The sequence below is a fragment of the Chinchilla lanigera genome, unplaced genomic scaffold (assembly GCF_000276665.1).
Source record: "Chinchilla lanigera isolate Chin_1 unplaced genomic scaffold, ChiLan1.0 scaffold00043, whole genome shotgun sequence".
Lineage (NCBI taxonomy): Eukaryota > Metazoa > Chordata > Mammalia > Rodentia > Chinchillidae > Chinchilla > Chinchilla lanigera.
Window position 1 is genome coordinate 7,068,906 of NW_004955444.1, and position 18,201 is coordinate 7,087,106.

At 50.5% G+C, this 18,201-nt stretch overlaps 1 protein-coding gene across 1 annotated transcript in view; it reads left to right on the plus strand.

Moving 5' to 3' along the window:
- Sbspon (somatomedin B and thrombospondin, type 1 domain containing) overlaps positions 1–18,201 on the plus strand; it is a gene marked incomplete at its 5' end in the record, with an annotated part of 25,678 nt that continues 7,477 nt past the window's right edge. The window contains 2 exon segments of the mRNA XM_013518221.1: positions 1–132; positions 12,099–12,293. Coding sequence (XP_013373675.1) covers positions 1–132; positions 12,099–12,293 — 327 coding nt within the window.

Here is an 18,201-nt window from a genome sequence, read left to right on the forward strand (position 1 = left end):
GCTGCCCCGGCCGGGACCCCGCCTGCTCGGTGCGCGGCTGGAGGCTGGACCGGGTCTACGGGACGTGCTTCTGCGACCAAGCCTGCCGCCTCACCGGGGACTGCTGCTTCGACTACGCCAGGGCGTGTCCAGGTGGGTGGCCGGCCGGGGCGGGGCGAGGAGGACCTCAGCGCAGCAGACGGGTGTCCCAGCCCCTCCCGCTGTGGGGGGCCCCGTCCTTCCGTCCCGGGCCAACGCAGCACTCCGTCGGGTACACCCGGCTTGAGCCACCCTGGAGTGGCCCGGTCCTCTCCATCTGGATGGGCAGCGCCACCCTCCCCGCTAGAGTCCGGGCCGCGGCCCTCTGGAAGCGGGGGCGGGGGGGGGGGGTCGCCCCTGCGGGAGGAACTGCACTGAGGATTCCAGGGGAGTGACCTGGGCCGGACCCTGGTGTCCCTCCGGTCAACCCTCAGGATTCTTGTCGCTGCAGAGGGGTGATGAGGGCGGGAACCCCGATGTCCACCGTGTGCCAAGCATGCCCCAGAAGTGGCTTAGTTCAGGAGAGCAAGTTCGTGGGAGGCTGATGTTGTCCTGACCTCTGGACCCCAAAACGTAGCACAGCCAGGAGGTGTTGACCCCAGGAGGTGTTCAGGAGCTTCTTGGAATTCTTTTTATTTCTGTGAAGTGAACAGGATCTTTATCTGCAGGTCCCTCTTACTTTTTAATCGCATGGTTTTCCTTTAAGGGTCAGTCTGCGTCACTGAATTTCCCAGGGTTTCTTTCCCCTGGAGGGCTCAGTAAATGTCAGTTCAGGAAGACTTGGTAAGTATAAGACCCAAGAACCAGCTGCCACAAAGCAGCAGCTCTGGAGATGGTCCTGCTCCCTGCTAGTCATACCGCCCCCAAAGCCACACACAGGCTAGGGCTTGGGCTCAGGGATCCCAGCATGTGCCGTCTTCAGCGTGTTCCAGGAAGACAGCCCCTGGGGCTGTGCCATCTCCCGGGAGGGATGAGCCCCCGGTCCGCCTCTGTACCCCGTGAGGAGGCCGCCAGGCCCTGGCCAGGCTGGTCACGCAGGCCTGATGCTCAGACAACACAGTTGAGAAACATTAATTGGCGACCCTGGCTGACAGCTAATGCTTTACCTGTGAATAGCGATGCTCACTTACTCTTTTTGTTTATTCGCTTATTCTTTTTAACGAGCTTCTTTGCCCTTCCTGGTGTCTCACTGCTGAAGTGAGGTGGAATGGCAGCTATTTAGAAGATGCAGCGCCTTCAGCCAGGTTCCCAGCGCTCCTCACAGCACCTAACCTGCAGTTTGCCTCGGTTACCGGGACAACTCAGGGCAAGCCTCTGGCAGAGTCCCCCTGTGTCATGAGGGACGCACTGCATTTTAAAGATTATTATGGAATTTGTGTAACCCAGATCACGTGCCCAGGTCTGGGTAAACACAGGGATGGTAAGATGGTGAAGAGGCACTCTCTGCTCCTTAGGAGTTTGTGGTCAGCCAGGAACACGGGCAAGACGACGTGCAACTTGCTTGCTGACGCAGTCCCCGGACCTGCAGGGCCTATGTGCCGAGATCCCCAGTGGGTACCCGAAAGTACCGATCGCACCGAGCTCTCTCTCTTGTTTCTTCCTGTATGTGTTGCAGAGCTGTCACGTGGTGCCAGGGTTAATCTCCCAACCATGTTTTATGCCCTGATGCCTCTTTTGCATCATTAGTCTTTCACTTGGGGGGGGGGTGTTTAAAGTAAAATAATGATTTGACCACAAAACGCTGCAGTACCACGACTGCGCTCCTGATAACTGAACTCATTACTACGTGGCCAATCAGCAGGTCGTGTCTGCAGTATTGATACAATGGATGAAGGGATGACCCCTGTCCCAGGTGGGGCAAACCAGGAGATTTCATCATGCTACCCCAAGTGATATGCAGTTTAAAACTTAGGAATTATTTCTGGAATTTTCCATTCAGTGTTTTCAGACTGGTTAATTGTGTGTACGTGAAAACATGGCAAGTGAAACTGGAGGTACGGGGGAGCTTCTGCCAGGATAGGGGGTCAGCGGTGTGATCTGGGGGGAAAGCTTGAAAGACTCCAGGAAGGCAAGGAAGACTTCTCAGAGGAAGTCACGGGCAACCTGGGCCTGGGGAATGAGCCGGAGGTCTCCAGGAGAGGGGCAGGGTGGGGCGCTCCTGCAGCGAAGCCCAGGGTCACTGTCCAAGCGTCACCTGGGAGGTCAGGCTGTGTGCCGGACCCTGTGCTGGGCTCTGAGGCCAAAACAGTGAGGAGGACAGAGGGAGGACACGGCCGGATCTGGAAAGGTTCCGGGACCCAACAGGGATGGGACAAGACCAAGTGTAGTGAGAGGAACTGCTGTCTGATGAGGCCTCGCAGGCTATGACGAGCTGCAAAACCCTGGAAATCTTGATTTGCTTACAAAGAAATCCCTTGTCTTTAGTCTAGGAGGTAAAAACAGTAAAAGCCAGAGGTGCTGTTTGGACTGCGAGTGAGTGAGGGCGGAGGAGGTGAGGCGCACTCGCTGTCTCCTGGGGAGCGGAGGAGCAAACCCCAGCAAGCGCTTCCCCAGAAGCAGGGCTCTGAGTGGCGGGTGAAGGGGCCGGGGCCAGAAAAGGAAATGGTGTCTGACAGGACTCAGAAAGCGCGCACTTGGGAGCCCTACATGCACTTTCCCAGGGGGTCAGTGCAGGACCTTGTGGGCCGAGACAGAAGCAGCTCAGGGCTGAAAACACTCCTCCTGGTAAGGTCTCGGTGCCTGAAGATTCCCGTGAAGGGAAGGAGGAATAGAGCGCAGCGGAAGCCGGCCAGGAGGTGAGGCTCATGCGCCTGCGCCGGCAGAGCTGAGGGCAGAGCAAGGCCGGTGGCCCTGAGAGGCCGCCCTCCTCGGGCTGGACCAGCACGCTGCTTGGAGGCAGCCTCGCGGCCTCATCCCCTGGGCCGTGGAGTGTTGGCTGGGCAAATCTTGAAATGAAGGCTGCTATCATGTTCACAAAATTTTCCTTCCAAATACTTATTGTTCACTTGTGAGTTTTCTCCCTTGAAGCAACCCAAGTGCCTCAGTGTTGCCCTTCACGTGAGAGAATGCTAGGTTCCATCTTTGCCCCGCCCCCTGCTGGCTTTGTGACGGGTCCAGCTCATGTACAGAAGGACAGGGTAAAGCCAGCAGCCAGGAGGGTCAAGTGGGGGATGCCCGGACAGCCTGGACCTAGCACACCATGTCGGTCAGCTCTGTGGGCACCAGGGAACATTGTATTCGGTTAGGTATTTATATAATTTTATGACAACATAGTAAAATGTGTATTAACATTAAGTCATACATATCTTTCATTGTACTCCTACCATATATACATGGCTCATCTTACCAACGGTTCTGTAAGAAAAGCAGGTCTCTTCCATGCCCTACCCAGCGCAAAAACTGACAGGTCCAAAATCCAAAAAATGCTAAGGTTTAATTTTTTTTTTTCTTAACTCATTTGGTGATAACAGTCTTACCTGCCCTGAACTATAGAAAGCTGTTGATAATCTTTTTAAAAACCCCATGTCATGTAAATATATTTTGCCTCAAAAGTACTGGCATGTTTAGTAAGGGTCTGATCTAGACCTGGGGAGAAGACACTCAACACAAGAATCTACCCTGAGTGTCCGTGCTAACCTGCATCAGCACTTTTTTGTTTTGTTTTGTGGTACTGGGGAATTGAACCCAGGGGTGCTCTCCTGCTGAGCTGAGTGTCCAGCCCTTTTTACTTTGAGACAGGGTCTCAGTAAGTTTCCCCAGGTGCCCTTGAACCTGTAATCCTTCTGTCACAGACTGCCGAGGAGCCGGGACTGCAGGCATACCACTGCACCTGGCTGTATTAGCTTTTTACAGATGCTGGAGCTGAGACTTCCCAAGGGGTCCCAAAACTCAAGTTTGTGGGAATGAGCAGTAGAGCTAAGACTTTGAACCGATGCTGTCTGATTTCAAGTGGCCACCAGCCACGCTACGAACACCAACTCGTGGTTATTAAATAGTCCTGGATATATCAAGAGTCACAGTACCGCTTGTATATACTTAAGACCATTCTGTGTCTTAGAATCTCTGCTTCTTTCACAAGATTGTATCAATGTTGTTGCTGCCCAAAGCCTTTTTTTTTTGTACCGGAAATTGAATGCAGGATCTCGTGCTTGCCAGGCAGGCACTTGTGCTGCTGAGCTAAATCCCTGGCCCCAAAGTCTTTTTGACTGATGTTACATTCAATGTGAATGAAAATTGAAACTGCCTCAGTGTGATGGAGCATGCTTCACTTCTGTTCTTTCTGCTTTTTTCATCTTTTTTTTTTTTATTTTAAAGAGTAAAAGAAGGATAACAATAATGGGGGGGCTTACCAAATTACAGACAAAGTGGTAGGAAATTATCAATAGTTATTGTTTTACATATTGTTATCTACAAGATAGTTTCTCAGGAAAACAAACAGACAAATAATAGTGAATTACAGACAAAAGAGGTAGGAGATTATCAATAGTTGTTGTACTCTACTTAGGTATCTTCAAAAGAAAATAAATAGAACTATACATGAGTGACCTATTGAATAATCATTAACTATTCTCAATGGTTGTTCTAGGAAATACATAATAATAAACATGCATCCATTTATGAAATAGGATAGGAACAATACAAACATTATAGAGTTATGGATAGATTAGTAGGATAATATCAATGACTGCTGTAATACATGTTGGTATCTTCGAAGTGGTTTCTCAGGAAGACAGAGATACGCAAGAAGGATCTAACAAGTAGTAACAGCCTAAGGGTTGTCAAAAATCAAGTGAGCCATCTGGGGCGAAATCCATTTTTTGTAGCATTTTCTCTCCAGCCTCCCATCACATTGGGACCCCACAACCAGTTAGTGTCCTCTCCCCAGCTGTCAGCACAGGCAGCAGGAATCCTGCTGCAGACTTCTCCAGAGCTCCACCACAGCCTGTACTGTCAGGGGAAGAATGGCTTCCAGGGAGTCTCTGCATGTATTGTGCAAGGTCCTCCTGGTTTACAGCTTCGGAACGGCTCTCATGACCCCAGTCCACAGGACCTCTGACCCCTCGGGTTTAGTCTGCATTCCCTGGTCCTCCGAGTCCTTGTTCAGCAGCTGCTCCTCTGCTCACTCTAGACCTTTCTGGTTCTCAATGGCAGGAGCAAGAGTGGCCCGTTGTATAGCATGTATTCCCAGGGGTTTCTCCATGTTTGAATGGTTCACACACGTCCATAGGTGGGCATCTGAAGCCGGTGCATGGTGGGCCAATTGTGTCATTGTTTCTCTGTGTCATGATAGTTCTCAATTGAGCAGCGGCAGCCGGCCTAAGAGCCAGTGCGCAACAGCACTCGCCTCGGCATGGCTCCTCGTGCGCTGGGGGCCCTCCCTCCAGGGGCCTACGAGGCAGGAAGCGAGCCAGCCGGAAGACTGGTGCTCCCCACCCGTGGCTCCCTGTGCGCCGGAGGCCCTCCCTCTGCTTTTTTCATCTTGATAAGGACATTTTGGAAGGGGCGTAGCTCAGAGATGAAATATTGGCGTTTCTTTTTCTAAGTAGAAACTTTTAGATTTTTTTTTCTCATGTAAAAATAAAAATATTAGCTGTGTACAGTGCCACATGCCTGCAATCCCAGCTACTTGGCAGGCTGAGGCAGGAGGATTGCGAGTTCGCAGCCAGCCTGGGCAATTTAGTGAGACCTTGTGTCACAATAAAAAATAAAAAGGGCCGGGGATGTATCACAGTGATAGCGCACTTGTGCGAGCCCTTGGGTGTAATCATCAGTGCCCTCAAACAACAAAGACCCCTGTTATTGAAGCCGTAGAATAAATAAACAAAGAAATGTGTCTTGAAATGAATTATCTCAGAAATTCTTATTACTATGACTGTCTGGATTTAACATCAATAAATGTAGGTGTGATAGTGTAGAAAACTACCTGAGCCAGAGCCATCTGGAGGGCGTTTGGCTTCTTCTTCCTTTGCCTTTGCTGAGAAACAGCAGGGCCTGGAGCTGGCCCTGGCAGCAGGAATGGGCTGCAGCCCTCGGCTGTCACGTGAGCGAGGATGGAGTCGCTGGTGCCCACCCGGCTTTATTCTGTGCCAGGCACTCTCCCAAGCACTTCATAGCTGTTAACTTACTAAAGTCTCCCAGCCTGCTGATGTTATTCTCCATTTTGGTCTTATTTTATGGACTAAGTAACCATGGCTCAGAGAGGTTAGGTAACTTGTCAAAAGTCACACCACTACGAAGTGACAGTGAGGCTGAACCCAGGAGATCCGGATCCAGAGCTCACACCTCTATAACATTGTTTTTCTGCCTCAGTGAAACAAAGCTTTGTGGGAAACTGTGTTTTGCAGGGTAGGCCCCAAGTAAATCCTAATGGGACGAATGAGCCATCTTTCCATCAAGTCTGTGTTCTGGGGAAGTAGGTACCCTACCCTGCACCATCACCACCACCATGACCTTTTTCTGGTGGGGTGCTGGGGATCAGACCCAGGCTAAACACACGCTCTGCTCCTGAACTACACACTTGGCTTTCTTTGAAACCTCGAGGACCCTCTTGATGCCTCTTAATATTTGTCAAAAAAACATGCAGTCACTGGGGATATTACCCACGACTTTAGCGAGCACTGCCGCCCAGGGCCTATCCACAGTCCCTTTTGTAAATACCACTTTTCTTCCTTGACTACAAACTGTATCTGTGTTGGAGATAATTTGGAAAATATGGAAATGCATAAAAGAACAAAACAACTCACCTGGAAACCTACTACCCAGAAAAAAAATTGGCATCACTGTCTTTTTTTATTCATGTCTTTTTTCCCCTGGGTTTACAGGGTGTGTAAAATTCCATCTCTCTAGTGAGGCTTCCATTTCATTGTCTTGCCAGCCTTTCTTGAACTTGTCCAGCTACTGCCTCAAAAGAAAAATCATCAGGGGCCAGAAAATGTGCTTTCTACAAGAGGAAAAAAATGCTTGGTCATTGTATTGGAGCATTTTGTGGGGCAAATTAAATAGTCACATTTAATTTTCAGAGACGCTTTGACAAATTGTACAGAAAAGAATATAGATATAGATGATACAGAGGGAGATAATAGGTGATAGATACATATACAAAGAAAGGCAGGCGATGTGTGTCTGCAGACTGGAGATAAAAGCGCTGTTTTGCTTTTCTTTCATAGATTGTCAAGAGGCAGTATCCATAGGTAAGTGGGTAATGATGTATGTGGAGTGCAGAAAGGACATTTCCATAGCGACGATCCCTGACTGTTTGAACTTATCAGCGTGAGGAAGAAAGCACTTGGTCGTGGGTGGCCTTAAACTTCTCGGTGGCCAAGAGCCAGGCAGGCTGGGCCGGATTACAAAGGAGGGTGCTTGAGTGTCTGTCTTTAACCAAAGAGACACTGCTGCATGAAAACAAGAACAAGGCTTCACCCCGGGCAAGAAATAATCCAAACATTTAGAAAACGCAGGGCTCTTCTCTGGCTGGCAGTTTAATTGTTGCTCTGTGGGCGTGCGTGCACTTGGCATTATCAAGAAAAACACTGGAAAACATTTTTTAAAAATGACCCCTTGGTACTTACAGACCGAGTAACGTGTCCAGTCCTCTTGACACAGCTCCCTGAGCTGTGCGTGGATCTGGAGAAATCCCAGTGGTAGCTTTGAGACGGTTAGCAGCCACACACAGACGGGGCCAGAACTCATCTCCATTTGAGAGGTCTTTGCTGGGAGGGAAACAGAAGCTGGTGAGTGGCACAGACAGGATTTTCTTTCACCCTATCCTGAAACTTTGAGTGAGGAAAATTGAGATCAAATCAAAGGGAATATACTTCATGCCACAGATAATACTATTAAAGGGGCTTATTACTTTCAAGATATGGTACTGGCAGGAGATGTAGAAGGATTAGAGAGGATTTGAAGGACTTGTAGATGCCAAGAAAGACTGGATCTGTCTCTAAACATAAGGCACAGAAAGCAGTGTTCCTTCCAGCGCACACCCTCTGGGGCCGCTGCGGCCAGCAGAGCCCACACCACACCGGCCTGGGTTGAGAATCCCTGCGCCCTTGGCGGTGGGAGTTTCTGATATGCTCCAGTCCTTCCACTGCTGTTCCTTATGGTCAGTGCTTTGATGGAGCAGACCAGTGTCTGCTTCACGTAGCACATTATTCAGGGAGGCGGACTTGGCGAATGCCGTTTCATTCATTCATAGTTCAACAAGTATTCCTTGAGCACTTACCATGGGACGAGCACCACGCAAGAAATGAAAAATTATCATGGTCCTTGACAGTAACAACAATAAACAAAACAAGCATATAATTAGGAATTATAGAGCTACTACAAGGCAAGGGATATGAAGCTCCAAGAGGAAGTGTGTGTGTACAGTGTGAGTGTGCGTGTGCGTGTGTGTGTGTGTGTGTGTGTGTGTGTGGAGGGGGGGCGGGTGGCTACCTAGACAAGCTGGCCAGGGAAGGACTGGAGAGGAAACAGTCCATCTGCGATCTAATGGGTGAGCGGTATCCAGCCGTGCTAGGGTGGGGAGAATGAGAACATGGAGTGAAATGGAAATGTACCAAGGTCCCCGGGTGCAGATGAGTTCATTGTGTTCAAAGCTTGCAGAGGCCGAGGTGGCCGGAGTGTGGAGCAGAGGTGGGTGTGGGCTGGGTGGTCCGCCGAGCTCCAAGTGGGAATGGAGGTTCAGGCAGAGGCCAGGTCACACGGGACCTCGTAGGCCATGGCAGGGAGTTTGGCATTCACCCCAGATGAAAGGAGGGGGTTTTTCAAAGTAAAAAAACAAAAACAAGAACCAGTGATTCACCTTTTGAAGTCTTGTGTAGGATTGTACGAGGATATGACTTTCTGCCCGTTAGACCACAGGCAAACGCGCCCTCCTCCTGAAATCTACGGCGTCTCTGCTCTTGGCCATTCTCCTGTGGCCATGGAGGGGATATCTGATAATCAGAAGTCTCTGCAGGAAGGAAGACCAGCTGCAAGATCAAGAAGGAGCAGACTGGGGGCTGGGGATTTAGTTCAGCGGCAAAGCACCTGCCTGGCAAGCGCAAGGTTGGGAGTTCGATTCCCGGTACCGGGGGAAAAAAAAAAAAGAATTAGACATAGAAATTGAGAAAGTCACATTTTGAGAAAGAATATTTTCATGCGCTGAACATAGATGTGAATGAGATAAAGTGAGGCAGGAAAAGGGACAAGAATACTGATGAAATAGTTCAAAGGGAAATTTGTGTCATGCAGATGTAATCTATGACTTGTGGTAATAAGCTTCTCTGAAGTGTCTGTACTTCCTATAACCTCTGTGACCACCGATCTTTTATGATCTTTTGAGGATTTGCAATCCAAATAATCAAAAGTTCACAAGTGAACAGGAATAGAATGTTTGGCACAGAAAAGGAAACAAATTACTCAGATTAATCTTCCAATGCAGAAATATTTAATGGCGCACCTTTTTATTCATATAATTCTATGTGAATTTTGTCCCATTTTGTCTTACAATGAAGCCATTGTCCTGGACCCTAAATTTGGATTGTCCTTATGGGGCTTTAATTTTATTTTTTGAAGTGGAGTCTGACTATATTTGTTGGTCTACAACTCTAGGGACTGCGTGATTCTCTTGCCTCTGCCTCCCAAGTAGCTGGGCATACAGGCATTGACACCACACCCAGCTCTTTATGGGACTTTTAAAGTCATGAATGGGAGAAACAGGAAATAGCATTTTGCTAAGGACAAACCTTAGCCAAGGGCAACAATCCATACAATGATTTTGACTTGAGGACTTCAGCTGTAGGACGGAGCCATGTAGGATAAACATGGACACGAGACACAGTAGAGGAAATCCTAAGAGGCCACGTCCAGTCAGAACCTTCTTCCACTGTTACCTTTTACCATGCAGATAGAGTCTAACCCAAAGCCCTGTTACCCAGTTCCTTTTTCACTGTTGTCGGTTGGCTTGTTCTTTGGGACAGGGTCTCACTATGTAGTCCAGGTTGGCCTTGAACTCACAGCAATCTTCCTGTCTCAGCCTCCTGAGTGCTGGGGTTTCAGGCATGTGCCACCATCCCTGACTATATTACTCAATTTTGAGCTAATGTCATGGCAAAATTTTATTTTATAATGATGTCCCAATATTAATATTTGAAATAAATGCATTTAAAACCCAAATATATCATTAAGCATTGTTCAGGTTTCACGGATCAGGCCAAGAACAACTGGACTCAAGGATGAAGCGGTTGGGGAAGGGAGTGAGGTAGGGAAAGAATTAAGAACTGCAGGAGTCTTTCTCAGCCAGCTCCCAGCCTGGAGCGTTCTGTATAAATGCGTTTGGTTGAAAGCACCAATAAAATAATCATATGAACTAAAAAGGGAGATGAGCAGAGGAAGTCACCTGTTACACACCAAGCGTACGCACGGCGGACCGTGGGGATGAACACGGACGAGGTTCACTCTTGCTGCTTCAGGTAGCGGGCGTGTCATGCCTACGGGTTTTTAGATGATGAAATAAAATATGTTCTAAAGTAGAACTGGAATTTTTTAGTTACCGACAGATGTTTCTGCTGTGTGTGACTCTTACACGTCAGGGCTAAGCTGTGTGCTGCCAGAGGTGCCCTCCCCAAGCCAGGACCCCTACCCTAGGGTCTGCTGAGGGGCGGACGGAGTTTTCACATCTAGACTGTCAAGCGTCCACACCAAGGTCTCGAAGAAGCCAGGGTGATTCTGTGAACTTGAAAGTATGAAGCTGGATGGGAGGGAAGCTGGGCCTCACTGCGTGGGGGGAAAAAGCTTTGGCCTCTAGTTCAGGAGCACATCTGTCTTCTTGTTCTTTTCTTCTCTTCGATTTCATTTCCAGTCCCCAAATAATTCAATTTACAAACTCATTACAGCCCTTTTAAAAGCCTCATTGGGCCTTTCAATGGGAAAGCTAAATGTGAAACCAATTGATTTTATAGTCATGGTGAAGAAATCGCAGTTTTAAATTCTATCTTCAGAGTTGGTAAGTGGACTTCAGAGTCAGCGAAAGAAACTGGCTGGGCTTACCCGCCAGGTGACTCTAACACACGCCGCTGAACCCCAGGGCATAGCACCGGGCTGGCTGCTGGAGGCCGGGAGCGCTCTGAGGGCCAACCAGCGTGAGGAATTGGGCGCAGTAACAGAGCAAGACTCCGGGGCCTGTCCAGACCTTGGCCGGCTCCGGCGCTGCGTGCATGGCTGAGGACTCCACTCCCGAGGGCCCTGGCGGCCACCTCTGAGGCCGGCTCTCATAATTCGAGTCTGTGAGCCTTGAGGATGAAAAGGGGACAAGTGGGAGGAGCCTAAAGAAAAGGGGTCCCTGTGTGTGGCCCTAAGCCATGCGTCCTGTGCAAACACGTTCGCTGAGACCTGACCCAGGTAAGGAACGGTGGGTGCAGTAAGTTTTCCTTTTTATGCTTCTTCCCCGCCGCATGTTTTCTACAAAGAGGATCTACTGCTGCTATAATAAAAATGACGGGGTGGGACGATGGCTACCTGGTACAGGGGTATAGTGTGTAGAAGGAACTTCTGGCGGCCGGCACCACAGTACGGTAACCATGGTTGGCGGCAATAAATCGCATGCCTCAAAATAGCGAGTGGAAAGGGGCTGGAGTGCTCCCAACACGACGTGAACGTCTGAGATGGTGGGCTGCCAGTTACCCTGATCTGATCGTTACACATTGTGAATATGTCTCCGGATCTCACAGTGTACCCTATAAATGTGTGCAAACGAAATAACTGATCTGAAAAAGGAAAAGAAAATGTTACGGCAGGCCCGGATAGTATCGAGGACAAAATAGAAGGGGGGTCTTATCTGAGCCCGGAGGGTGAGGAAGTGCCCTGGACGAATTTGCTTGGGTGTGTGCCTGGCCCAGAAACAGACCGGGCACCCGGGGTCACCCCTGCCGCTCAGAGGGCCCCGTTATCAGTTTCCCAGGGTGGAGTCAGGGTCGGCTGGGACCAGCGGAGGCTTTGTGCGGCCCCTGGTGCAGGGGACGTTTCCGGGAGCTCAGCTTTCTGTTTGTGCTGGCGGGCCGCCCGGCGGCCTCAGGTGAGCGCCCTGCTGTGCTGTTTTGCAGCTCGCCCGTGCTCCGTGGGGGAGTGGAGCGCCTGGAGCGGCTGTGCGGACCAGTGCAAGCCCACGACCCGCGTGCGGAGGCGCTCGGTGCGCCAGGAGCCTCGGAACGGCGGCGCGCCCTGCCCTCCGCTGGAGGAGCGCGCCGGCTGCCTGGAGTACTCCACGACGCTCGGCCGGGACTGCGGGCACGCCTTCGGTACTGCTGTCCTGGGGCCGGGGCTTGGCTATCTCCGATGACTTCTCGGCCTCCTCTCCTGAAAGGTCGTGGGCTGGGCAGGGAAAGTTCCACACCCTGCAGGGAGTGGGCTGGGCCACTTGCCCAAAGTAGATAGGAAGCTCAGGAAACGCTTCATGGAGGAATTGATGGCCAGCGGGAAAAGCCTCCCTTCCCCGCTTCCCTCAGCGTGTGTTCTAACCCCAGGGCCCAGTCTCACTCTGCACGGGCTGTCATAACACAAGCCACAGGTGTGGGCCCCCCGCCCCCACCCAGCGCCGCGGGGAACTGAACTCAGGACCGCGCGGCTGGACAGGTGCTCTACCACGGAGCTACACGCCCGGCTTTCCCTGCAGGTGGCTTCTAGGTGTTAGAGGACGTTAGACAGGATGGTGCTATTTCACGCGGGCTGGTAATTTCACTTCCGCTGTGATTCTTCATTAAGCAGGAATCTAAATTTGCACACTTTTGTGCACACTCACAAACGTGCAAATGGTAGAAAAAAGATAAATCTCTAAACAGTGATAAAATGATTCTGGTAAGACACCTGCCTCTCCTCTCAAGCGGACAGGCCTGAGGCCCTGCGGTCTGACTTGTGATTTGAAAAGGTTCTCTGGTTGTGAAGCGACCAGCGGTGAGGTTAGAAGCAGGCTCATAAACGACCAGGAGCCCCACGAGTCTCACAAAGAAAGAATGGGCCAGTATCCACGTGTTGATCTGGATCGAACACAATAGGGTAAAACTGACATATCAGGATAGCAAAGGCCCTGTGTTTTTCATAGAGCATGGAAACTTTCAGGCCAACCCAGCCTTCATCAGCTGTGTCGTGCCTTCTTTTTTCCATGCATAAATATTTACTGAGAATCTACCTGGTGCCCAGCGTGGGCTGGGCACGTGGGCTACAGTGGGGGAAGCGTTGATCACACTTTGATCACAATCTAATAGGCAGTGGCGCAATAATCTCATATGGCCTCAGGAAATTAATCCCGGAAATGGACAGCTGTGGTGTGCGGTACAGCTGGTATTTGATGAGCAAACCGTTCACGGAGGCCTAAGTAAGTCTAATAAGTTCTCAGGGAGAGGAAGGGGCAGCGGCTTCTCTGGAGACGGGCTGGGAGGTGCACAGCTACCGGGACAGATAGATCAAACCCGGTCGTCACGTGCAAAGGGCTGAGGGATTAGGGATGATCAAGAGCAAAGACAGGGGGCTGGGGATTTAGCTCAGCGGCAAAGCGCCTGCCTAGCAAGCGCAAGGTCGTGAGTTCGGTTCCTGGTACCGGAGAAAAACAAACAAAGAGCAAAGACAGGACCACAAGAGGCAGCAGCACAGCAGGCCTTACTGGGCAGTGCTTGACAGGGTGGTGGGAGGGAGAAATCCTCACAGGCAGACTGTCCAGAAGGAGGCAGGCTGGGGCTGGGCTGGGCTAGCGGGCGGAGGAGGAGTGGCGTGGGAACTCCCAAGGTAGAGGAGGATTTACGAGGCACCTTCTGCGTCCAGGTGATGTCTGAGACACAGCAGGAAGTATCCGCAGCAGAGAGCTCCACAGGGCAGAGTCAGCTTGGGATCTTTTTGCTTTTGTTTTTTGCAGCACTGGAGCTTGAACTCGGAGTGCTGAATTACACGGCCGGCCCTTTTAAATTTTATTTTATTCTTAAATTTTATGTTGAGACAGTGACTTACTAAGTTGCTCGGGCTGGCCTTGCACTTGGAATCTTCACGCCTCAGCCTCCTAGTAGCTGGGATGACAGGCGTGTGGCACAGTGCTGCGTGAGCCTGAGCTCTGAAGGTCCTGTCTGAGAAAGGCCAGGAGATGCGGGGAACAGCGTCACAGGTACGCAAAGCAGGCCGGTTAAAAACCTGCTTGCTCGGCTCTTTTAAAACAACTTTGAGCCGGGCGTGGTGGTGCATGCCTGTAATCCCAGCACTTGGGAGGCTGAGGCAGGAGGATCATTTTGAGTTTGAGGCCAGCCTGGGCTACAGAGTGAGCTCAAGGTCAGCCTGAACTGCATAGCGAGACCCTGTCTCAAAAAGACAAAAAAAAAAAAAAAAATAAAAATAAAACAACTCTGAGTTTGATGCCAGAGGCTCAGGCCGTGGCGAGGAAACGGGCAACCTGTGGTTCGTGTACACAACGCCAGGAAGGCAGGGCTCATCTGAGAACTAGTGGAGACTGCTTGAGGGCGCACAGGCAGTGCCTGGACTTTTCCTTCAGAGCCTTGAAAGCCACTGGGGTGTTTTCTGTGGTTCGTTGTAATCAGATCTGTGATGGGAAAGGATTCCTCTGCCATGGGTGGCGGCTGGAGCCTCTCGCAGCTGAAACAGCTTTGCTTTATCTTGGGTAGTTTAGTGCTTCCTGAGGCTGCTCCGGGCAGCAGCTGTAGATCACAGTCCCGTCCATCAGGTCCCCTGCAGGAACCCTGCAGAAGCAGCTTGGGGAGGATTGCTGTGAGACATCACTGATACCCCCCAGCTCGTTCCCACCCCTTCTAAGGCCCCGGATCCCTTTACAACAGAACAAGCATGTGGAGGGTCTAGAAGATGCTAGGGGACATGGCCCGAGGGCATCAGCGGGCAGGAGCCGCATCCCCTCAGGGTGGCCTGGGGCAAAACCGGCCCTGCTTGGCCCCCGGGGCCTCCTCTCCTTCAGATGTCCTTGTGTTCCCAATGACCCCTCAGCCGCCACACTTTACCAAGAAGATGAGTTGAAGCAAGCGGTCATCTGCCCTCACCCGCAGAAGTTGTTAGTGACTTTGGTGTAACTAGCAGGAGATATCTGTGCTTGGCCACCATCCCTTATAACATAAAACAACACCTTCTGGTTTGGAAAGAGGAGAAATCCCCACATTTTTAGCCCTGACTTTGGTCTCCAGGGTCCCCTTCCCTGGGGGGTGTCTTGGGAGGGATGACTCCTGTCACGTGCTGCCCAGGGAGGATAGGTGCCTATGAGCAGTCCCGGCGTGGGACCCTGGACCAGGAGCAAGGGCATCACATCCCTGGAGACCAACCAAGGCCGGTGGGTCAGAACCTCTGGGGTGGGCGCAGCACTCTGAATTGCAGCAAGGTCTCCAGGGGATTCTGCCACTCCCTGAAGTTCCAGGACCTCTGCTGTTGGCTGGGCATGGATAGACAGCCCTGTCGGTGTCACAGCAGGCGGAAGTTTCCACAGGACATTCTCTTTTACAACAATATACAGTGATACACACACACACACACACACGTAGATACACATGTTCACTCTACAAGAGGGAAGTACCATGAGCAGTGTTTTCCCACTTTATGTGATTAGATAACCTTTTCTTAGAAGCACCTCACTACAATCACTAGTGTTCATGGGATACACTGTAGAAATGACGGACTACTAGGGGAAAACAAGAGATGATAACGTGAACATCCACTCTAGTGAGTTCCTCAAGGCTGCTTGGGCCTTGTTTCCTCCCAGCTCTTGTGCTTCCTTTTCTTCTTTTGGTGGTACTAGGTGTTGAAGCCAGGGCTTTCGCACCAGGCTACACCCTAGTCCTTTTTTTTTTTTTTTGAGATGGGATTTTACTATGTTGCTCAGCCTGGGCTTGGATTTGCAATCCTCCTGCCTCAGCCTCCCAGAGTGCTGGGATTACAGGCATGTGCCGCCATGCCCAGCTCTGTGCTTTGATTTTTGTTTCTCTGACTTAACACCAAGCACCTACCATATGCCAGCATTGTGCTATGTTTTGGGGATCCAAACTTGAAACCAAATATATTCAGGATGCTGAGCACTGTAGTAGAGAGATGCAGCGTAGGTTGGTGTGGGAGCCCAGCAAAGGAGCACATACGTAAGCCCGGGTGCTCGCAGGCCTGCTGCTTGTTCTCCTGTACACCTGTTACCTCCTCCCTCCACCTCCACCAGACCATTCCCAGAGCAGGGCGCTTTGTTACATGGCACATGAATATTCGCAAGGCAGGCAGCTCGTAATAGACATTACCGATTTATTCACGGTAGTCCTACAGCAGAGTGCATTCATTGTCTATGGCTGCAATAATGATTTATCAGAAATTCAGTGACTTAAAACAACGCATATCAATTCTAGCTTACAGTTCTGTGAGTTAGAATTCCAACACGGATCTACCTGGACTAAAGCCAAGGTGTCAGCAGGGCAGTGCTCCTTTCGGAAGGCTGGAGGGGGTACCCATGGCCTTACTTTTTCATGGGCGGAGGGGGGTCCTTCATATAATGAGCAGAAAGGAGAGCAGATTGTATCCCACAGTTATGTGGAAAGTAGAACCCAAAAGTGACGACCCAAACTTGGATGTTCAGCCAAGAAGAGTGCAAGCAGAGTGCTGAGTGTGCAACTTCGCTTCTGGTTGTTGCGTTTAGTAAATCACATTAGAAAAGAGGAGAGAAAAATGTTTAAGCCTAATGGGATCAGGCTCGGCTTAACTGGGAAATTCTTAAGCCTACCAAAATGGCACAGGATGCTAAAACTTAAGCAGGTTCTAGAAACAACGGAGCGTGTAGCTGTACAGCCTTCAGGTATCTCCGCCCCTTCTGCTGCCTGCCTCTCCTGTCTCCATAGGCGGCAACACAGGCTCCTGTGTGCCTCATCGGCAGCCACATCTCCCTATGACTAGATTTTTTTTAAGTCTCTTGTGATTATGTGAGGCCAACCTAGATAATCTGGGGGACTTTTCCTATTTTAAGCACTCTAATTTCACTTGTAACTGTAATTCCATTTTGCCATGTAACGCAACACATCCACAGGCTCTGGACATCTTTTGGAGCCATCGTCCTCTCTACTGAAGGGAGGCGGCAAGATGATTCTCCTTGGTTCACACAGGAGGACCCGGGGTTCTGGGAGGGGACGGCGCTGGCGAAGTCTATCAGAATTTGAGCCTGGCTCTCGTGGCCCTAAAGCTATGCGTTTTCCCCTTTTTGTGTGTTTTTCTGTTCACTGTCATCACTAGTGTGAAAACTGTGATTATGGATTCTGGTAACGAGGAGAAAAGCAAAGCCTCCATAAAGCCAGTGGCTGGAACACGATCAGTGAAACTCTCTTGTTAATCGGCAAGTAGCTGTTGATTTTTTCCTGTTCCCTCTAAGGCGAGTGATTGCATTTTACCACAAAAACAAAGGTAAAGAGCTGACTTGTTGGGCTTGCTGCACTTTACTGATGGTTCTATGAAATTCCTAAGGCAAATTTAATTTACTTTCATGCTCTAAGCAAATATGTGCGGCGCCTTTAAAAGTGGAAGTTGTAAAACTGAACAATGGTAGGCTCATAGATTGCCAGAGAAGCTGGCAAAGGGCCTGTGAAGAAAGAATGTGCTACACTCAAATACTGTCAGGAAGGGGAAGGGGAGGGAGCCAGCATTCGTGGAGTCTGTCCCAGGCCCCAGCTACGCGTTCCTGCACATAAGAAGTGGACCGAAGGCATAAGTAACTTCTAAATTATTCGCCCCTCCTCAGTAATGAAGTTCAGTGTGTGGGGCAGATTAAAAAGTGGGCTGTTTGGAGAGCTCCAGGCAATCTGGCTCCGGGTCTGCTTGCTAGAGACGCGCGTGTAGGGGAAGGTGCCCTTGCACTAGGGTGTCACTGCAGGGGTGCAGAGGGAGCAGGCCGCCGAGCGGCTGGCTTACTTTCAGGATACGCCACAACCGCAGGCCACGAGCGCGGCGCAGGAACTAAGGATGGATCCTACGTTCTCAGGGGACAGGAGATGCCTTCTGCGGCGGGCCCTTTTCTCATCACGGAAGCCCTCCGAGGCTGAGGAATAAAGCTGGCATTTGCACGTCTTTACAAAGTTTATGAAGGCTGGGAACATGTATGAAATTACTGTGAGCGACGGGGCTGGGGATTTAGCTCAGCGGCAAAGCGCCTGCCTGGCAAGCGCAAGGTCGTGAGTTCGGTTCCCGGTA